Raw genomic sequence first — 23,245 nt, 5'->3', positions numbered from 1 at the left:
TCGCTTAACAAATCAGACTAAATCCAAAAGGTCTGTTTACGACTTCAAACGCCTTCTTCAAAATTAGTACATTTCACAGGCTTATAGAGGTGACAAATTAAGACTAAATAGGCTATATAATATTTTGTCACGTGTTCATTTTATTATTATTATTATTATTATTATTATTTTTTTTTTTGTAAAATAGGCCTATAGGCTCCTGATTACAACAAAATACATCATGTGAACAAGTCACCACTGGTTTAATTTCCACGAGACTTAAGTTATAGCCAAACATTTCTTGGTTCATTTCGAGTCGGACATGAGGAAAGCATTACCTTGGGGTTCAGTAGCCTAAGTGAGTCGCAAATTTCAGTAACAGCTCTCCCAATGAGCAAAAGTGTATTGATTAAATATAAAGAACCGGCTCATAAGAGTCATTTGTTCGAGAATCGGACGAGCTTGTTGTGGTAGCCTATATATTTTTGAATCACTAAAAGAACCGGCTCATAAGAGGCTCATTAAACATTGTTCGCGCTGTATCATGTCTCCTACTGATTCAGTGGCGGTGTTGCAGTGGATGGTAGTACGGGAAACACTCAAGAGTATTTCACCACGGTGTTCCTTTTGCATCGGCGGAACAATGCAGATTCGAGAATCGTTACCGGAACCGAACGTCATGAAAATAATTTGGTTCTGCAATTTTTTTTGAAAAATGGAACCGGTTGATCGGTTCTCGGTTCGCAACCCAAGATCTGATATTTGTCTTCCTTAGAGATGCATGGAGTAGCCTATATTACGCGCTCACGCTCGTCAAGCCTTTCAGATAACGGGACGTAAAGATGGGGTACGACACCAGTTGCTCTCTTTAAAATAGGTAAGGATATTTGCAGTAGGCTAAACGTTACGTTTTAGATAGTAGCCGCTTGGCAATCTCGTTCTGATACTGCAAGTGATATTCACAAAATAGGGTAGCTCATGAATTCACGCACCTACGTTCATTTAAAAAACATTTTTCTGATGAAAGTCTTGAGTGTGCCATTTTGGGAAGGTAAGGTAAGGGGTGTTGGCTATGTTTTCTCGTCATAAGGTTACGATTTTGGAGACACTAGAGAGTGTTACGTTCCTAGGGCTTTGAAATAGCAGCAAGGCTATTTTAAAACCTTTATTACACTGCATACGCTGTGAAGTGGTCGTCTTGCTCTTTTTCTCGGATGCTTGTGCTTTAACATTTGCACGAGTGATATTTACAAAGACTTACGTCACGGCGAATGCGCACGTGCCCAACGGAAATCGCCGCAAATGACTTAAGTTCAATAATTCTGAGCCGACTTTTAACAAGGATTGGTTAGTGTTGATGTTCGCTTTGTTTTTTTTTTGCTTATTTTATCGGATGTTCTGCAGCCTCTCCTGTCGGAGAATGACCCTCCCTCAGCGCCTGTCGGAATGCCGTTTCTCTCCGCGTGCACAAGGGCCACGCGCCAGATGGCCACATCATAACCGACTGTGATACTTGATACTATTGCATTAAAGCTGGACCTTAACTTTGCGGATCTGATGGTGAGTGATTCCAAGTACCTAATTTATATTTTTAGTTTAGTTTAAGGCTGTTCATGTTACGAGATAAAACTTTGCTGTCTCTTCATCTCTTAACCACACACAAAACAACTTTAGATGATGACCTACTGTTTCTCTTTTTAGCTAGGCTACTAATGGCAGTGAATTGAGAGGGGTTTTTTTCACCAAACAAACGGGCGTTTGCGGTGGGCAGCAGCATTGATCTCCGATGTGATGTACGAAATTAAAGCGATGCCTCACAATGGCATCGCATCATAGATTAACGTTGCATTTTCTCAGGGGCAGAGAAAGAGGATCCATTTGTTACTAGTGCCAGACGCTTGCTCAATATCGCCGCACTGTTAAATTAACTTTATTCAATTACGTATAGTCGATGCACTGTCTTTGAATCTCTGAAAATGGTAGAGATTGTGTAGAAGGGATTTAGTCAGAGGGTAACCGCACTGGTGGCTCTGGAAGCTGGAGTGCGCGTGTGATGAATATCAATTGTCATTGTCAGCTAATCATCACAAGGGGCTGTGGCGTGTCTGTGGCATTGGTTATCCCTGAGGCAAAGGCGATTTTACTTTGTTTTTTTTTATCTGTGCCAGCACCAAAGTATAGAGGCTACTCGCGGTTGTATGACGTGAATAGGTTTTAATTGTGTGCGTTATGACGTCTAAATTGGCTGTTTGACGTCGGCTGTCGCCGCTTCCTCTTTTCAGACATCTAGCCAATCAGGTCACTGGTATCAGCCAACGTTTTCTTTTTCACCGTACAGAAAGCACAGCAGATCACGGCAGCACCACGGAGAGTGCCTTTAGCGCTTTATCGGGTTTAAGCACCAAGGACAGAGACCCGAACTAACTAGGCCTACAGTCAATGACAAGACGTGTTAAAAATGGCCTTGATCTAATAATTTAACAACCTCGATCTCAGCAAGGGCGTAGGTTTGGTTTGGAAATAGGGTCATATTGCAGGGAGGCAGGGTAAAAGATTAGATTATAATCTTTTTAAACAAACCACAGTTTAAAACAGCGAGTCACACAGGAACCTGATTAGAGTGTTGATGTTGAGAAATGCCACTGCGTGGGTGTACTTCATGTTAAAAATAATATTTATTCTATCATATCACAAGGCTCATTTGTATACTTTTCTCAAGCCTCACAATTTTATATATTACAGCTGACCTATTCTGTCAGTTTTATTTATTTATTATTATTATTATTATTATTTTAAATGAACCAGTCATTACATTACATTACATTAAGCATTATCCTTCTGTCTGGTCAGTGGTGAACCTGATCTTAGGCAATAGAGGGTGCATGTTTGGCACACAGTATACTGACCAATTTTTTTTGAAACAAAGTAGTTTGGGCCCAAATATCAGGGCATTTTCCTACTATCCCTATCTAAATGTATGTCTATAGATCTCAAAATGCATTTGTAAATAAATGTAGTCAGCAGCAGGTTTCCCAGTGCTGCTTTTATTTATTCAGTCTTCTATGTAGTGTTCAGTGTGCTATGTAGTGCCTTATGAGTATGATATTTTATTGTAATTAATATCCCATCTTCTACTGTTTTCTAGATATTAGGTGATCAGGATCACCCTGAATATATTTAAATGATATTAATAGATATAAATAAATAAATTAACATTAAATATTGATTATTTCATTAGCATTCTTGTAGAGGCAGTGGTGAGACAGAACACAGGTTAAATAGGAAACCAATATCCTGGATGAGCGGTCAGTTGTACAGCATTGTCCGTATCCAAAAATATCTGATTGCTGAATGCTGCGATTTGACCAATCAGAAACGAGTTTTTCAGAGAGCTGTGTAAAAATGTGAAGTATGTTCTCCCGAGCACCACATTATCCATTAGACCTTGCAAAAGAGCTTTTTCAGATTACAGAGGACATGAAAGTGCAAGGGATGTGCAGAGCAGCTCTCTTAAACAGCACACTCGTGCATACTTTCCACAAGGATTACAGTGAAGATCATAACTCCCTACCACCAACATTGCAGATGAAAATTGAATTGCATACTAAAGTTAGTTTAATTATAGATCATATGGTAATTAATTTTAGTTGTTTATACGGTAGGGAAATCTGGAATATTAAACAGTATTTGTAGAAAGAATACAAAGACGGTTGTTATATAATGGGTGTTTTACTGCTTTTTGTTTTGTGCTGTGTGTGAGAGAGAGAGAGAAGGAGAGAGAGCGTGTGTGTGTGCGTGCATGCAAGCCTATGGGCCTTGTGGATGCATCTGCATGTGACTTTTATATGTTAAGCCATGCATGTTTGCAACATTTGTACTCATGTGTACATATGAGTGTGCACAGTTGGTATATGTTTATGAATATATCTGTAAACGCCTGCAACAAGCCCAAACCGTCATATTCTGTTGGAAAGATGAGTCTGTGCACTGGAGCAGACTGATTGACCAAGTTTTGTCTCTAAGATAAGCATGCTCACTGAGGCACACAGAAGGAGAGGCCAAGAACACTCTTAATGCTCAATATGCATCAGAGACCTAAATATGGAGGAGTCACACCAATGTTTATAACATCATATTAGTATGAACATATTAGTATGAACAGCTTTGTAGCATGCTGTAAAGACGCTGTATTGATCAATCAATTTCAGTGCCTCATTAAATATCACTTTACTCATACATCTGTGAGAAAAGTGTCAATCACTTTGGCCCCTGAACGTACAATATACCCTAATCAATTTAAGAGCTATAGGCTGAAGCTATTCCGCTAATCATATTGAATCCAAGCACAGTCTGTCTGAGTGAGAAAGCATGGTGTCTTAGTGACAGCAGCCGGTCCTTTCCCATTGTTTCACTGCCTCCATTTGCTTTAGAATTGGATCTGTCAGTTTTCATATGATCGCCCTCTCAAAACTCCCGACAATTTGTCTCTCAATGGCACATATTTTAAAACTGATTTTAGATGTCATGTTTTATCAGTTCTTGCATCCACATAGTATATTTAGTTTTCTTTTTCCAGGTCTGTGATACTGTGATTGCATTTACACTTCTGCCACCAAATGTGCTATCGACAGGTCTGGAATGTCACTGCTTGAAGAAAGAGGGTCAGTTCACAGAAAGTTAGCAGTTCTACTGAGTCCTCTTTTAAAGGGTCATAAAACCCCAAAACACATTTTTTGAGATGTTAACAGATACGTACAGGTTGCACGTCAATAGCAACAATAGCACTCATTATGTTTATTAAGAGAAAGATGGTTATTTTTTCGTTTTTCTGAGCCATTTGGCTCTTCTGGTTTAAAATGCAAAGAGTGGTGATTGGCTGCCGTGGCATCACTGCGCTGTATTACGCATGCGATCGCATTACAGCTGAGAATTAAAATGTGACAAGACCGGCTTGACCGGCCTCTGCCTGTTCAGCATTGCGTTCGGTCACAAATTTCAGAAGTGTATGTTTCCTCAGTACAGTAGCTCAAAAGTGTTGTTTGCATTTTCTCCGTGATGAGGTCAGAACTGGAGTTTGACTACCAACATACAGAAAATATGTCTCTAACAATATTTAATCTTTAACAATAAGTTACCGAACCGGAGCAAGTGTGTTTCAAGTTTTTACGTTCATAATACACATACTCTCCAACTTTTCCACAGCTTTACACACCCATTTTTTTGTCTATTTCAAAGCTGAGGTGTGAATGACCAGGCTAAAACAGGGGGGGTGGGGGTGGGGGGGGTGGGGGGGGGGGGTCAGTATAGAGAGATATCAAATAAATATCCTAAAGGAGTGTTCTGTGAAATTCCTAGAATTTCCTGTAGTGAGGTGACCCTGATTAGATCTTTATTTAGAGCAAACTCGGACTGTAGCGTACCCCAAAGCCTTGATAAACGTTTTATGGGCAAACTGTTTGAAATGACTTTCTCTCAAATGCTTTGGGGCACTAAAGGAGTTGATATTAATCAGCATTAACTTTCTGTGCAACAGTGGTTTGATGTCTTAGGGCATTAAAGGTACGGTATCTTTGCTGAAGAACGCTCCGGTTACGACTGTAACCTCGGTTCCCTGAAGAGGGAACGAGCGTTGCGTCGAGTTTGACGCTATGGGAACGCTTTGCGTGATGACGTCTTGAAGCACATGTAAAATCAGTCCAATGGTGTAGCGGGACGTCAGAGGCGGGTGACGTCACGTACCAGGAAGCTATAAAAGCCGGCCTGAAGCAGGAAACAACAGCTTAGTAAAGTCTGAAGTCGTGCTGACAGGCATGAAGGAGATATGGCAAGGTGACGCAACGCTCGTTCCCTCTTCAGGGAACCGAGGTTACAGTCGTAACCGGAGCGTTCCCTTTCAAGGGAACTCGCGTTGCGTCGAGTTTGACGCTATGGGAACGTCTATACCAACGCCTCCATAGCTACAAATGTCTGTCCTGTGTGAAATCATAAAGAGCAGCACTAGGATGACAAAACATGAGACCCTGGAGCAGAGTCTAGATCCAGAGAGTAGAACCTGACGAAAGTGTGCGGTGAGGACCAGCCTGCCGCATCACAACCGTCCTGTAACGAAACTCCTGATATAAGGGCCTTAGAGGCCGCCATACTCCTCGTAGAGTGCGACCGGACAGCCAAAGGAGAAGGCTGTCCAGCCGCCTCATAAGCAAGTGAGATAGTCTCAACCACCCACTGCTCATCCTTTGCTTAGACACTGGACCTCCCTTGTTAGGGGAGCAAAAGTAACTTTTACGCCACAGGGCAGCTCTGTGGACATACGCGTCTAACACCCGAACAGGGCAAAGCAAATTATTAGCCTCCTGGTCCGATTTCGAAAGGGAGGAGGACCTCCAAGTGCCACGAGGGAAACGAGATACCAAAGGGGTCTTTCCCCACAGACATTCCACCCAAAGGAATGTGGTAAGCACCTATGGCCGCCACATAAACCTTTAAGGTGGACGGGGTCAGACCTGCAGTGAACCGGTCCTGCAGGAACTCCAGAACTGTACCAATTGGGCAGTTGACTGGATCCAACCGACGGTCACTACACAAAGAGGTGAATACTCTCCAGTTCAGGGCATAAAGTTTCCTCGTGGAGGGAGCTCTGGACTGTAGAATGGTCTCAACAACCTCAGTTGAGAGACCTGACTCTATGAGCTGGGCCCCCTCAGAGGCCAAGCCCACAGGTTCCACAGTTCTGGGCGGGGGTGAAATATCGAGCCCTCCGCCTGGGACAGAAGGTCCCTCCTGACGGGTAGCTCCAGAGGAGGCCCGTCGAGGAGTGACACAAAATCGGGAAACCATACTCTGCCCGGCCAGCGCGGGGCTATAAGAAGCAGGCAAACCCGGTCCCTGCGAACTCTCTCCAGAACTCCCGGGAGCAGAGCAACTAGGGGAAAAGCGTACAGACGTAGCCTCGGCCACGTCTGCACCATAGCATCCAGTCCAAAGGAGCTGGATGCGTGAGGGAGAACCAAAGTGGACAGTGAGACGTCTCTCGAGACGCAAACAGACCCACTTATAAATTCCATATCAGCTCCACCACCTCGGGGGTGGAGCCACCATTCCCCGGGCCTCGGCCCCTGTCTCGACAGAGTGTCTGCTCCTAAATTCTGGACCCCGGGGATGTAGGCTGCCTGAGTGACAGCAACTTCCCCTGGGACCACAAGAGGATATGGCGTGCCAGCGCAAACCCCCTTGATATAGGCGACTACCGACGTGTTGTCCGTATGTACTACACATGGTGTCCCCTGAGACCTGTGATAAAGCTCCTCAGAGCCCGGAAGACAGCTAACATCTCTAGGCGATTGATAGCCAGGAACGATGATGGTCTTCCCACAGACCTTGAGATGAGCGACCCTCAGGATCGCTCCCCAACCCGTGAGGGAAGCATCCGTCGTTAGCAGTTTGCGACGACAAGGAGCTCCCCGCACTGGGCCCTGGGACAGGAACCAAGGTTTCTTCCACATAACCAAGGCACGTAGGCATCACCGCGTGACCTTGATTGTGCGAAAATGGGTTGCCCCTCGGGGAAAAACCCTCTGGTCCTGAGCCACCACTGCAGGGGCCTCATGTGCAGCAGTCCAAAAGGTATCCCGTTGGAAGCTGCTGCCATGAGACCCAACAGTCTCTGGAACTGTTTGACAGTGAGTAGCTGGCCTAGCTTTACACTTCTCACGGCTGCCAGGATCGAAGCGTGGCGATGACAGGCGCGCCTGCATCGACACTGAATCCCAAACCACGCCTAAAAAAGTGGTCCTCTGGAGTGGAGAAAGCACACTCTTCTTGGCGTTCAGCCGTAACCCCAACTCTTTCATATGGGCGAGAACAACATCTCGATGTTGAACCGCCATCTAATGCGACTGAGCTAAAACCAACCAATCGTCGATGTAGTTCGTGATGCGAATACCCCGGAGGCGCAGAGGCGCCAGAGCTGCATCCACGCATTTGGTGAAAGTGCGGGGTGATAAAGCCAGGCCGAATGGAAGAACTCGATATTGGTATGCTTTGCCCCCGAAAGCAAACCTCAGGAACTTCCAATGTCACGGACGGATGGAAATATGCGTCCTTGAGGTCTATCGTGACAAACCAGTCCTCGGACTAATCTGTGGCACGACTGTCTCAATGTTAACATTTTGAACTTGAGCTGCATGACAACTCGAAGACCTAAAATGGGACGCAATCCCCCGTCCTACTTTGGAACTATGAAGTACCGGCTGTAAAACCCGGTTTCCCTGTTGGAGGGAGGTACATATTCTATGGCCCCTTTCTCTAACAGAGTGTTTACTTCCTGTTCCATAACCAGAACCTGCTCGGGGCCCACCACTGTGGGCAGGACCCCCATAAACCGCGGTGGGCGTTACTAGAATTGTATCTAATACCCTTTTTCCACGGTCTGCAGGACCCAACGAGAAACATTTGACAGTAGCTTCCACGCTGTCAAAGATTCTACTAGAGGTACCAGTCTCTCGAGACTGGTTTCTGGATTTTGTTGCTGTTGAGTAGTCGGTTCGTCGCCCTGTAACGGCGCACCGGCAGGGAACGACCAAACAGACTGCTCTAGCACCCTCCTCAGAGGGGGCGGGCATCCCGAGGCCACTACGTTTCCGGGTGGACCTTGAGATATGTGCTCGCCGGAGACCGCTGCGCCCTGTAACGCCGGAGGCGGCAGGGTTGGCAGAACGGTCCCCTGAGGGCACCGAAGAGAGACGGCACCGTATTTTTCTCCTGCTGTTGAGCAGTCGGTTCGTCGCCCTGTAACGGCGCACCGGCAGGGAACGACCAAACAGACTGCTCTAGCACCCTCCTCAGAGGGGGCGGGCATCCCGAGGCCACTACGTTTCCGGGTGGACCTTGAGATATGTGCTCGCCGGAGACCGCTGCGCCCTGTAACGCCGGAGGCGGCAGGGTTGGCAGAACGGTCCCCTGAGGGCACCGAAGAGAGACGGGCACCGTATTATTCTCCTGCTGTTGAGCAGTCGGTTCGTCGCCCTGTAACGGCGCACCGGCAGGGAACGACCAAACAGACTGCTCTAGCACCCTCCTCAGAGGGGGCGGGCATCCCGAGGCCACTACGTTTCCGGGTGGACCTTGAGATATGTGCTCGCCGGAGACCACTGCGCCCTGTAACGCCGGAGGCGGCAGGGTTGGCAGAACGGTCCCCTGAGGGCACCGAAGAGAGACGGGCACCGTGAAAAGAGGTGTTAACCGCTCTGCTTCGGGGGGACTACCCTCATTTGTCCTGAGCCCTCAGACATCAGGACTTTTTCCCCAGCAGCCTTCTTGGCGGTAATAACGGTCCGCAGATCCGTTTTACCCCTCGAGGACTGCTGGGTTTGAGAGCGCCCTCCGTGTCCCCGAGATTTTTGTGGGGGAGCACGGGAGGAAACGCTCTGTATCTGAGTGGCGCGGTGCTCAGCGCTCTTTTTAGAGGAGTGAGGCTGCTCCCGCTCAGCAGCCTCATAGAAAGAACGGCGGGGGAGAAGTTTCTGAAGTGCAGCTGCCTGTTTTGAAGCTTCTTGTGACTTCGCTACAGCACTATTAACTGCGTCTCCAAATAACCCTTGCGTGGATACTGGTGCATCTAAAAGAACATGTTTTTCTTTGTCCTTTATGCGCAGTTCAGATACCGTATCAGCACTAATACCCCCGCCCTCCTAAAAACCCAATAACTCAGCCTGGTAAGCCTGCATTATGGACATTGTATGTAAACACGCTGCAGCTTAACCGGCGGCGGCATAAGCTTTATGGAAGTGCAGGAGCCTTCAGAGAAGATGCCGTTGCTGGAGAGAGATAGCTCGCGAGCGTCTCTTCCACCTTCGGCATCTCCCCATAACCATGCTCTTTATAATTGTGAATGGATGAATAGTGTGATGTTTGTGCAGTATACACTCAATATGACACTGGTTTCGCCCACGATCTCGACACCTCGGTGTGGAGATCGGGGAAAAACGGCAGGCTCCTGCGCTGGGGCTGCGCACGAGATGGCAGGAAGCGTTCGTCGAGCTCACTTTTCGAACGAACGTCCTGCCTATCTACTGGCCACTCAATAGACAGTCTGTCAACAGCTCTAGTAATGACATCGAGCAGTTCCTCAAACGCATGAGACTGAGGTGGCGAATCCTCAGACTCAGCTACAATACTCACAACATCCAACTCCTCAGAGCTGGATAGTTGCAGTACTGGTACCTCTATCGGGGGGGAAGGAACCGCAGCGCGTGCTTCCACACCCTGATAAGAGGCACTGGATCTATCAGACGGATGCTGAGATAAGGCAGAGCCCGTCTCAACATCCACTGATAAATCCATCTGTGAACCCCAGGTCTGAGATCGACGCCGTGCCTCGGCAGCGGCGGGACCCGAGCCCTGGGGAGCGTAGTCGGGATTGAACCGAGCCAAGCGGGATCGGAGCGTACGCAATGGAAGCGCACAGCAATGCACACAGTCACCACCCTCGAGTGTTGACTCGGCGTGCTCCTCTCCCAAACAAACAACACAAAGAGTGTGTGTGTCACCTCCCGTTAAATAACGCGGGCAGGGATGGACACACACTCTAAACTGCTGCTCGCTCGCCATACTGAATATATATATATATGATATAGACAGACAACACCAAATATACAGACAGATTTCACACAGAGCGCAACTGAAGACTCAGAAAGCTGTTGTTTCCTGCTTCAGGCCGGCTTTTATAGCTTCCTGGTACGTGACGTCACCCGCCTCTGACGTCCCGCTACACCATTGGACTGATTTTACATGTGCTTCAAGACGTCATCACGCAAAGCGTTCCCATAGCGTCAAACTCGACGCAACGCGAGTTCCCTTGAAAGGGAACTGAGGTCAAAGGATCAATAATGTGACGCTGAGTGATGCTTTATGGGAAACTGATTAATGGGCAGCAATTGTGCTGATCTCACCTTGGATTAAAGCAGACATGCACTCTGGAAGACAGGGACACAAGTGCAAAAAATACTATGAAGCTAAATCATATACAATGCAGGACATATTTTAGGGTTAAATTTATTTTTTATTTTTTTTTGACGATGATTTCAATATGCATGTTGCTCTTTTCATAGCTAATACCTTCATGGACCAAATTTATATGTCCTAGTTAAAGGCTGTCTTTTATTTTTGAAATGGGCAATCTTGTAGATAATAACATTCTGATTATTTCTTTTTACCTAAATATAACTTGCTGAAGACTGAGGGAAGTGTTGAATGACGTCTGCATGTTATTCTCTCGTTTAAAGATGGAGACTAAAGGAAAGTGGCTGTTTTAATGTGGAGCGTACACTCTTTATCGCATCGATGCAATAGACCTAATTCAGAGCAGTGCCATGACAGGTATGAAAGTGAGGCTGTGAGGGATAGTATTACCATGTTTTCTATGGCATCCACTGTAAAAAGCAGTATAAAGCTCCTAGATCACCTAGCATTTTCCACGGCTCATGCAGTCTGAAGTTTTTTGTCTACTGAAATTTCTTGGAAAGATATTTTTGCAGTGTTTCGTCAGCAGAACAATCCAAAGCACATAAAATAACAGTTCAACCCACAGAAGAGATGTAAGTCTATCTCTCACAGCCTCGCTTTCATTCCCGTTAAAAATCAAAGATGGTGCTGCTGTAAATGTCTATAAAATTTAAAAAAATTGGTTCCCCAAAGAGCCTTTCGGTGAACAGTTCTTAAAAAGAACCATTTTTATTCTTAGTGTGAAGAACATTTTAATAATCCAAAGAACCTTTTTCCACTATAAAGAACCTTTAGTGCAATAGAAAGGTTCTATGGATGTTAAAGGTTCTTCGTGAAACCATTGATACCAATAAAGAACCTTTATTTTTAAGAGTGTATTTTGTCTGTTGGAGTGTAAATAAATGCATGTACATCTGTGGTGCTGCTTTCCAGAGGGGAAGGAGCCCTTCAGGCACACAACAAAGGAAATCTTCGGGCTGGGTGATAAAATAGACATGCTGAAAGAGATTGATGCGTATGGGGGTGTAGTCTTTGACTCAAAGGGACGAAGCTCTCCTCTCCTGTTGTTTTTCTTTCTTCTGGTCTCCCCCTCCCACTCACCCCTTTTTGTTCTTCCTCTTATTTCACATTAAAATAGATATAACTGTTTTACTGGTCAGCTTCTTAAATCCAACAACTTTTATTCATGTTGTGCATCTGTACCATAACACATACTTCATCACCAATAGACTGACTTTTTCAAGCACTACATGAACAAAGTGGTATGAAGAGTCAGTTAAAAGTCTGCAACCAAAGATGGACTTAGGGGAAATTAGGGGAATGTGCATGTACAATATAAAGACTATTGCATTTTTATCATCTGACATGTTCTTTTAAAAAAAGTCATCTCATATTCTGATTTTATTGACAGGATTTAAAGAGGGTGCTGTCCTTTCCTCCATATCCAGGGGATTATCTGCACCCAGTGGTGTACGCCTGCACTGCAGTGATGTTGCTCTGCCTGCTGATTTCTATCATGACATACATTGTACACCACAGGTATGTACTATAATTAAGCTGCACCAGTGACATAAATGATTAAATACAGCATAGATCTGAAAAAAATAACTGTTAGTTCATTAGAGTTGAGCATGCACTGATATTGACATTCTGACTGATATTATATCATATACACGACAGTTCAAAAGTATGGGGTCAGTAAGATTTTTTTAATGGTTTTTGAAAGAAGTCTCTTATGCTCACCAAATACAAACTGTAAGTTACCTTACTGTGACCCTGGATCACAAAACCAGTCACAAGCAGCACGGGTATATTTGTGGCAATAGGCAACAATACATTGTATGGGTCAAAATTATTGATTTTTCTTTTATGCCAAAAATCATTAGGCTATTAAGTAAAGATCATGTTCCATGAAGATATTTTTGTAAATTTCCTACCATAAATATATAAAACATTTATTTTTGTGAGTGAATGCAGCACAATCGCGAACATAAATGGACAACTTTTAAGGCGATTTTTTCAATGTTTTGATTTTTTTGCACCCTCACAAAAAAGTATATATATTAACGCAACTCTGACTTCCTTTTTAAAAAATTTATTAAAAAAGTTAATTAATTTTATCTTCCTCAAACTCACGCAATTGTTTCATTTTCAGAAGATGTCTACAAAATAATCCGTTCACACAGAAACCATGGTCTCCTTAGTATTCACTAGGTTTATAGAGCAGCAAAGCAAACCATTCCACAATGTGCATGTTTTGAAAACATTTTCTATGCTACAAGTTTCAAGTATATATGAAGAGTTCAGATGCAAAAGCCTCTAAGTGCCATCTGAAATTTTCTTCTAAAATTAGCATTTTTTTTCAAGTTCAGTAATTTAACTTAAATGACAATTAATAGGTAATTTTCATTGCCAGTAATGTGAAATAAGTGAACATAAACATACAAGCTTGATAAAAATGATCATTATAAGGAAATTTCAGATGGCACTTAGAGGCTTTTTCATCTGAACTCTTCATATTTAGAATAACCTAAATAACTGCATCAAGCAGAGGGGCGTGTTTTACTAATAATTTGTTTATTTTTGCACAAGGCACTACATCGTTTTAATTATTTTGGAATACATAACACTTTAAAATTAAACTTCCCAAAATAATTGAGTAAAAATTCAATAAAAGCCAATGTCAATTATGTATTTGTGGTTGTATGGAATACTATTTTATAAAGGTTTAGAGGAAATAAAAAAAGTTAAATTACTCATAAATAAAAAGTTAATTTATAAATATTGTTATTTTGAATGTTTAATGTTTACTTATTTCTACTCAGTTTTATTTATTAATGTACCAGATGCAGTTACTCAGATTTACTACATTTTTTAGAGTGTATCCTCCATCTGTTTGCATCTGTAGATTTCTTCTAAATTCACCAATTTAGATTTCTAAATTTCAGGGGGAAAGACTCTTGATGTAAGTCATTAACTGGGGACGTTCTGTATGCAAATTAGGCGTCAACTAGTTAAAATGCGCACATTTGCATCTAATTAACAGGGCAATGCAGGTAAATAGGATAAACAAAATAACTAAAGCATATCACCTGGTGGTGATATATGCTTATTTTATTAGCTTATTTTATTACATGGCTTGGTTGAATTCCAATGTAGAATGCGGTCTGTTATTTCTTGATAACAGACCGCTGTGCGGAGTATAACAGACCGTTGCCATGAAAAACAGAGCGTTGCTATGGACTCACAGGATTCTAACCGTAGAGACGGAGCATACTATTTTCTTTAGCGGAAGCAATACAATCGGGTTTAACAATCGGGGGAGAGGGAGAGGGAGCGCTTCAGAACTCCTGACCTGATATTTAGATATACTATTCTTCAAAAAATATATTTGTTTGACAGGGAAGCTGTGCGCAAACAGAAATATATATTATTTTTCAAAAAAAAAAGCACCCCAGAAAAAAGGGCACTTTCTCTCCAGGAATAAAAAGGGCAGGTGCTCAAGCCCCCTTTGATGTCTATGTGTGCACGTGCCTGTTCAGCTTTTTAGATGATGTACAAATCTCAATTTAAAAAAAAAAAAGTCACAGGTGAAAACTGTAAAAGGTTTAATTGATTCTTCTTATTTTTGTTATCAGTAATATACATTAGTGTGTTTTGTTACATTTTATGTTATTTAGTTAATGTTTATTGCATTATTTTAGTAAAAGTAGAGACAAGTGAGATGAGAAATAATATAAAATGAAAATGAAACATAGACCATCTCTTTATTGTCTTGCTGTAATCTCTTCCAAGAGTCCATTCTAAAAAATGTTTTATTGCTCAGAGGTTGCTCTTTCTTTTTCTTTCTTTTTATTACATTGGGGGTTTTCACTTTTAATGGACAGGACAGTAGGCAGGAAACAATGGGAGAGGCAAGAAGGGAACAGGAGCAGGAAAGTCCCTTTAGCTGGGACTTGAAATCATGCTGTCTGATGTGTAGTTGTGTCTCGATGTCGATGTGCTGCCCACAAGGCTATGGCTCTGACAGAGGTTTCTCTAAGCTCAGAATACTAAGGGCTGATTATTCTCTTAAGTCTCATTTAGGTATCAGCTTTGTCTTCAGATGTCTTCAATTTTATTTTAGGAGAAACATGTAAAATATATATATATATTTTCAGTAATGTAAATACTGAAACTATAATTTAAATAGCATTATACATTTCAGAATATCAAGGGTTACTAGTTTAAATTGAACTTCAATGACAATGCATGTATATTGTGTTTGATTTGAATGGTGTGGATTAAGTTTGAGACTACCCGGAAGGAAAAAAAAGATCAAAAATAAGATCTCTAACATCCCAAATGTTTCTCCTAGACAGAAATTAGGTTACATAAACATCAAATGGCGACTTTTGATTGAGTCTCCTATTCTGCTTCTCAAACTTGTCTCCTGAAACATTTTTTTATCACTCTCACAATGGTCTCCATTAAAGTTTTAGAAGAGATCTCAACATCACACACTGTGCTCAGATTTTTTCTCCTTAGCTAGAGACTCTGACTTTCTCATACTTTAGTCTCCTCTAAGGTTGAGAGATCTCAGCAACTTTCCAAAGTGTGCACCAAGTCAAGTACTTGAAAGGCACTAAATGAAGTAAAAAAAACCCCATAAATTCAGAGCCTTTATTAAGAGTAAAATGGTTTAGATTAGAATTAATCTTAATTGTTCAACATAAAATAGACCAGTACAGTTTATGTGCACAGGGCACATCATTTGTTCTTGGAAACAGGAATGTACCTGGTGCTTTTATCAGAACTGATTTTCAGAAGTCGTTCTACAGGAACAGTCCCCCTGGAGCTTTCTTTGCTGAAAGGTACATTGAATCCCTTATGACTCAATCCTTAACTAATATGATTAATAATGCATATGGTAGAAATGCTCATATTGAGTTCATATTGAGATCTCTTCTAAACTTTAGAGACAAATGTGTGGGCTTCCGAGTCTCTAGCTAAGGAGGAAAATCAGAGCACAGTGTGTGATGTTGTAGAGATCTCTTCTGAACTTAGGAGGAGATGAATGTGAGAGCTTTGGAGTCGCTAGCTAAGGAACAAAATCTGAACACAGTGTGTGATGTTGTAGAAATCTCTTCTGAACTTAGGAGGAGATGAATGTGAGAGCTTTAGAGTCTCTAGCTAAGGAGAAAAATCTGAGCTCAGTGTGTGATGTTGTTAAGATCTCTTCTAAACTTTAGAGGAGACAGAAATGAGACCTCCAGAGTCTGTAGCTTAGTAGAAAAACCTTAGCATAGTGTGTGATGTTTTCGAAATCTCATCTGAAACTGAAACTAAAAGGAGATCAAAATGAGACCACCGAAGTCTTTAATTTAGGGGGAAATCTGAGCACAGTGTCTAATTTTATTGAGGTCTCTTCTACCTTTTTAAATGAGACACATTTTAGAGTCTCTAGCTAAGAAGGCAATTATTAGCACAGTGTGTGATGTTGTTGAGCTTTTGTCTCATGAGACAAGTGTCAGAAGCAGGAGACTCAAGCAAAAGTCTTCATTTAATGTTAAAGTAACCTCATTTATGTCTAGGAGAAACATTTGAGATGTTAAAGAGATCTCATTTTTGATTTTTCTTTCCACTGGGTTGGTATAATGGATAAATTAACAAGGAAATTAGTTTGAAATGAATCCACATTTAAATAAACACTGGCCAATAAGAGTTTGGTTCCAAAACGCGATAAATCCATTTTGATTAATTTGAGTAAAAATGTGTTTTCTTTACCAAGAAAGTGGCAAGATGAAAACCACTATTTTCTGTTTCAAACTTTCACATAGCATCTGTAGGTTATAATAACATTAAAAATTCAAATCCAGATTTTGATTTTCAAAGATTTATTATAAAAACGGGTAATCTTTCCCCCAAAATGCAATAAATTCATGACACTTTTTTTCTCCAAAATGCAATTAATCCATTGAATCAATATGAAAGTTATTTTTCATATTGAAACTGTTGAAAATACACAACAAAGTAAGTTGATCCACATATGACAGCCTCTGAACTCGGTCAATATCTTATAATACAGGCACTAAAAATACATTCAATCAGCCATGGCTAGGATCTACCTCCTGAACTTTTTTGACGGCGATCAGCTGTAAAATGTCCTGCTCGGATTTCGTTGACTTTGAGTAAAACAATTGAAAGTTTTTTAAAAGATCCCCTGGGGTCAACGTGTCAGCGTGACAGAAGTTTGATGCTGTCGTGTGAGAACAAGCAACAGTCGGCATTTCTCTTCCTCCCGCGTGCCTCATCTTCTTAATCTCCTCACGTAAATGATTAGATTTCGATGGCTTACGTTTCTTCCCTACCGCAGAAACCACCACAGGTTCATCAATGCCGTCAAAATTATTAATTTTTTTGTTTGTTTGTTGATCAAAAAGTACAAAGTAGATCAGGAAAACTAGGATGCCGGGTGTATTCAAAGCGCCGCCGTTACTGTTTACATTGCGTGGAATGGTGCGCTGTGATTGGTTGAGAGCGGATCTATCGCATTCTGCAGAGAAAGGAGACTGGCGTTTGTCGCGGTTTGGAAAGAAAGGGAGAAAACATGACACAATAACACGGCGGATATCGCATTTTACGTAAAATTTAAAATGGACTTTTCAATACCGACCCTATACAATACAGATTTTTGCAGGAACTCAATTTTTTTAAAAATGGCGTTTATCGCGTTTTGGAACCAAACTCTTCAAATATCAACAGGACTGCTGGTACTGATAAATAAAGATGACTAATATTAGTCAAATACCAATACATTAATAATATACTTCTGGTCTAGTGTCTTTCTGCAGCCAGAATTCAGTGATGTTTACTAGTGAAATGTTACATTTTACATGGTGCCTTTTTGTATTGTCTTTCCTCCACTGAAAACATACAGCAGCTATTTGGAGCACCAGTACTAACACTGGAAGGTCACAGTAGGGATTGTTTTTGGGACAGACTGCCACGATATTGCTGTGATCCTGAGTCAGACCGCCAATATTTATAGTATCATCACCCCTGACTGTCACAGTTATTTCCAGTGAGTAATGTTTGCTCTGTGGAGAGGGGGCCACTTCTAACCTTAGAGGGTCGGTGCCAAATTTAGTGAGCCACTCTACTTTGAGACACTTTGCAGACGGGGTCAAAAAGATTTTTTAGTCATAGCATTGTGCTTCAAAGGCAGTTACTTGTCCCCTTCAGTGGTAAGCTGTTGATGTATTACTCATGGCGCAACTGTCTCTTCATCTGACATGAGTGTGTGTGTCTCTGCAGCATAATCCGAATCAGCAGGAAAGGATGGCACATGCTCCTCAACTTCCTCTTCCACACTGCCGTGACGTTTGGGGTGTTTGCAGGGGGCATCAACCAGATCAAGTACCCTGTGATCTGTCAAGTGGTAAGTCTCCCAGTTCTCTACCCTGTTTCTTTGGCCTGAGCGAACCACATTATTCATGCCCTGTGTCTGTGGCTCTCAGCTCAGAGTCACTGTAGCATATGGCCTCTTTGACTCCTGAATTAGCATGGTCGCCATTTACTAAGGCACAGAGGGCTTTGTTTGGCAGGGCTGCTCAGTGGTGAGAGGCTAATGCACTGGGGCTCTAGGATTGCCATAGCCTTTCAAAGTGTAGCATTTATTCCTTCATCAGAGACATTTTCCAGCCTGGATCAGTGAGTTAGATTAATTTGATTATGTTTATAGCTGGATGCTTATTAAACATATTTTACTTAATGACAGCAGTTGATTCACTGTCAGTAAAGCTCTAGGTTTAAAAGCATCAGATTTATGACTGGACGCATAATGAACATGCATTAGACATGCGGCATGTACACAGTATATCTACAGCAGGGCAGTGATGACTGTCAAATTCTTCCTCTTTCATATTAATCAAGAATTAAAAGAAACATGTAATTTGTAAAATATTTCAAATGAAAACATGACAGTATCAGGGTTGTGAATTGAATTTAAATTGGAATGACAGGAAGAGAAATGTATTGAATTGCAGGGAAGTGTTTTGCTGCTTACCCGCTATTTCAAGCTGTATGATGAAAAAGACAACTGTTTAAGAGTTTGGAAGACGTGTTCTTCGTATTGAGTACACCTGTCTGGGTTCTGGAAGCATTCATGCTAGATCATCTCATTCACATTGCTTAGGAATCATTTGCATAATCTAAATATTTAGTTTAATATTAAATAGTTAATGTATTAATGTGACTAACATTTGTTCTAACATTTATTTACATTTTCCTAGATGTAAACAAAAAAGTGAATATCACAATATATTTTATTTTGAATATATGAATATATTTATTTTTTATACATTTACACAATTTATTGAAAAAACACGACTGATACTCACAGCACATAATCATTTACAGCCAGTACCCCATATAAACGTCATGTTTGTATCTTATATGAACGGATGGGTAGGAAGATTTATTTTATGCAGTAAGTGCATTGGACCAAAGAGGACAACAGCATGACCTCACTGTCTGAGGAGGATTACCTCAAACTCCCCCTCAGTGCATCCTTCCTCACACACCAAGGCGTTTACACACACACTTCTGCTTCAGTTTTCTGTGCCAGTCTGCCCTCAATGAGTGAGCTTTCAGTGTTTAATATTTCATCTTGTTCGTTGACAGGTTGGCATTATCTTGCACTACTCCTCCCTCTCTAGCATGCTATGGCTGCTCTTCACTGCCAGAAATATTTGCAAGGAGGTGTCCAAGGCTCCGCCCATACCTCAGGACAGGGACCCTCCCACACAAGCACGCCCTAAAGCCACCATTTTCAGGTACACAGCATGAATGTCCATAAATTCACTAAAGATTGAGAATTCTGATTCAGAACTGGGTTTATTTTTCAAACAATTCAGGAGTACTTAGGATTTCTCAGGATCTCTCATGTTTTCCAAGGGTGCATTTAAAAAAAAAACACACATTAAAAACAGTAATACTGTGATACATTATTACACTTGTAATATATTGTAATATATATTAAGATGTAATGTATTCCTGTGATGGCGAACAAACTCAAAAGACTAATTCCTGTGACTCAAAAGAACAGCATTTATTTGAACTAATTAGAAATATTTTGCAACATTAAAAATGTATTTACTGTCACTTTTGATTTTATTCCTTTCTGCATAAAAGTATTAATTTCTTTTAAAAAATCTTACCGACCCCAATATTTTGAACAGTAGTGTATATATTTTTTTCTTTTAAGAATTGAATGCAATTTTTCTGTGATTTGATAATGTTCAGTCAAAATAAAACTAAAAATGATTTCATAATTAATAATGATCTTAAACTAGATGAGTACATTTTGTGAACAAAACTTTGATGTTGGCTCGAGGAAGCCTGAATAGAAAGTTAGTAGTATAGTTCTAAAAGCTTGAAGTTTGAATGTTTTACAGATTTAGAATCTATTAGATAGATAGATAGATAGATAGATAGTTAATTAGATACTTTACAACTGCCATCACAAGTATAATTTTGATCAGATAATGATTATAGTAATTATAGTACAGATAATAATTTTTCTGTCTTTTTTTAACCCCATTTTCTCCTCTTTGACCTCTTTGTAAGGTTTTATCTGGTCAGTGGTGGGGTACCCCTAATCATAGTGGGCGTTACGGCTGCTGTTAGCTTGGAAAACTATGGTAGCAGAGATGACGCCCCTTAGTAAGTATCACATTTACTGGCAGTGCCTAATTAGCTGTCAATTGTAATATGTTTACTCCATTTTTACCAAGCCAGTAAAAAATCACCAAATGTCACTGATTCCGGGAGATGTGTTTTAATTAATGCTATAAATTAGCATGAGGTCTGTTATTAGATGTAGAGTGGTACCAACAATGTCAGTTGAATTATTGTCTCTATCTGTGCTGCAGCTGTTGGATGGCCTGGAAGCCCAGTCTGGGCGGCTTCTACGGACCCACTGCCTTCTTGGTCTTGGTAATGTGCATTTACTTTCTGATCACATTCGTGCAGCTAAAGCGGCACCCGGAGCGCAAGTACGAGCTCAAGGCCATGACCGAAGAACAGCAGCGTCTAGCCGTGGCTGAAATCGGACACTGCCACGCCGTCAGTGGAGAGCCAGGTGAGCACGGTGAGCACACAGGCTGCACAGCCATCACAGCGTCTATGTTGGCCAACGAGCACTCTTTCAAAGCTCAGCTGAGAGCCACCGCCTTTACGCTCTTCCTCTTCCTGGCCACCTGGGCTTTTGGCGCGCTGGCTGTATCACAGGGTCATTTTCTAGACATGATCTTCAGCTGCCTGTACGGAGCATTTTCAGTCACATTGGGGCTTTTTCTGCTGATTCAGCACTGTGCCAAACGTGACGACGTGTGGCACCGGTGGTGGGCCTGTTGCCCCAACAAACCAAAGGTGGAGGTCAATGGGGAAGCGGCAGGGAACGCCGTCTCCGCCACCCAAAGTCACAGCCATACCCCGTCCCACGGGCAGAATCAAATCCACTGCCAGGTCGACTCGTCCTGCCTGGGTAAACCTCTACTCTCCCCTCACCTCCACTCCCCATCGCCACACTGTAAGTTGGGTACTCTGCCTTCCACTCAGAACCATATGAGCACCTGCTGTGCCACGCTTCACAGTCCCTCTTCGATCGGGAATGCAACCCTTTCACAGTCCCTCACTGATGAACTTCCCCGGCCAACCCTTCCCCTGCAAAGCTGCCTAAAGGACAGGTCTAAGACTCGATCCTTCAACCGACCTCGGCCCTGCCTCAGGGACTATTCTTACCACATGACCTCCACCAGCATGGATAGCAGCGTGCACAGCTCCCATTTGGACAGCCCCCACAATGCGCACCTGGACAACCCTCTAACCTGCCACACGTCACACTTGGATACTCAACTCTCTTGTCACAGCCCCCATCCGGACAACCAGCTACACTGCCCCAGTCCTAGTCCTCACCTCGAGAGTCTGGCTTCACACGGCCTTCACGATAGCCTCTCCTGCCATAGCGGGCACTTGGACAGTCAGCTGTCCTGCCACAGACACATGTGCTGTGCCAAAGCAGACCCGTTCTCGAGCATATGCTGCCCTAAAGCTGAACCGTTTGTCAGCTCTTGCCAGGCGGAGGATCCTGACATGGGGCCGCTGATGTACAGTTGCGCAAAAATGGCAGATAAACAGGACGACGCCATGCTGCACTTGGATATAACACCTCCGCGGGCATCTCTGTCATGCTCCCAGGCCACGCTTGGCAGGAAAGGCACCCTCAGCCGGCGAGGGACGCTGAGCCGGAACAGTAGTCAGCAGGAGGACTACCTACTTACCTCGGATTCCACGGGTAACATTAGGACTGGACCTTGGAAAAACGAGACAACCGTGTAGGCTTGTGAATTACGTGCTAACCTGTTTCTCTCGCCTGAGCTAAACTACTGTGTAGTCCCAGGGCTGTTACCCAAAGGCCCTCTCTTCTCTGAGCTAAGCTACTGTGTAGTCCCTCTGCTGTGACTTCCCTCTCTCACCCGCCCCATATACCTTATATTCCCCTTTAAAGAGGTTTGAACCTCTGCTTACCTCTTCTCAGACTTCATTTCATGTCTCATCCCAGCTCCATTTGGTTTGTTCTCTTGACATTTTGATATGGCAGCAAAGATCACATGCCATACATTTTAATTTGGATGGTCTTTTATAATCAAACTGATTTTTGTACATGTGTTTTTGGGTATGGTAACATAATGTGCAATTATGTTGTTGTGGATGTGTGTGTGTGTGTGTGTGTGTGTGTTTAGTAGGTAAGAAAGAAGTGAATGCATGTGTATATGTCTATTTGCATGTGACAACATGCTTGTGTGTGTATATACCAGATAGCAAGATGAGTCCTCTCTTTTAGAGCCAAAATCTCCCACATTTCCGTTTTGCATTTTAGTAAAAAAATTAAAATAAATGAAAAAAAAAAAACTCTAAATGATCGCCAAGTGTGAAAACACCAGCATTTAATTAGATTTTCACTTTGAAAGAAAACTGTGAATTATCACTGCGGAAATTAAGATGAATCAATGAACATATGTGAGTTATATGTGCCAAATAGTACAATAATGAAAATGCAACTTTTTAAAACTGAGATCTAGCCCAAAGTACTAAGTAGTCTGTGATATGTTGGTAATGGTGTGTGGTTGTCAAAACGAAGCTGTCATTTTTTTCTTTTTCTTTTTTTCTTCTACAGACATAAAAACAACAAACAAATAGTCTCCCTGTGTTTCCATGGTGA

At 42.3% G+C, this 23,245-nt stretch overlaps 1 protein-coding gene across 1 annotated transcript; it reads left to right on the top strand.

Moving 5' to 3' along the window:
* The first annotated feature begins 532 nt into the window (after nt 1–532).
* Nucleotides 533–22,935, top strand: adgra1a (adhesion G protein-coupled receptor A1a). The gene is made up of 7 exons (XM_084135774.1): nt 533–856; nt 1,384–1,539; nt 12,392–12,519; nt 18,277–18,400; nt 19,645–19,796; nt 20,590–20,685; nt 20,895–22,935. The coding sequence occupies exons 2-7, from the start codon at nt 1,537–1,539 to the stop codon at nt 22,360–22,362; spliced, it is 1,971 nt and encodes a 656-aa protein (XP_083991900.1). The 5' UTR covers nt 533–856; nt 1,384–1,536; the 3' UTR covers nt 22,363–22,935.
* Nucleotides 22,936–23,245: the final 310 nt, after the last annotated feature.

This window comes from Abramis brama (assembly GCF_963993115.1).
Source record: "Abramis brama genome assembly, chromosome: 14".
NCBI lineage: Eukaryota > Metazoa > Chordata > Actinopteri > Cypriniformes > Leuciscidae > Abramis > Abramis brama.
The sequence above is the reverse complement of the archived record's forward strand: the minus strand, read 5'-3'. Positions and strand labels throughout refer to the sequence as shown.

Bases quoted from the DNA above. Each gene is read 5' to 3' on its own strand.
- adgra1a (XM_084135774.1), top strand. The intron at 12,520-18,276 runs GTATGTACTATA...GTGTCTCTGCAG, and splicing joins ACATACATTGTACACCACAG to CATAATCCGAATCAGCAGGA. The intron at 18,401-19,644 runs GTAAGTCTCCCA...GTTCGTTGACAG, and splicing joins ACCCTGTGATCTGTCAAGTG to GTTGGCATTATCTTGCACTA.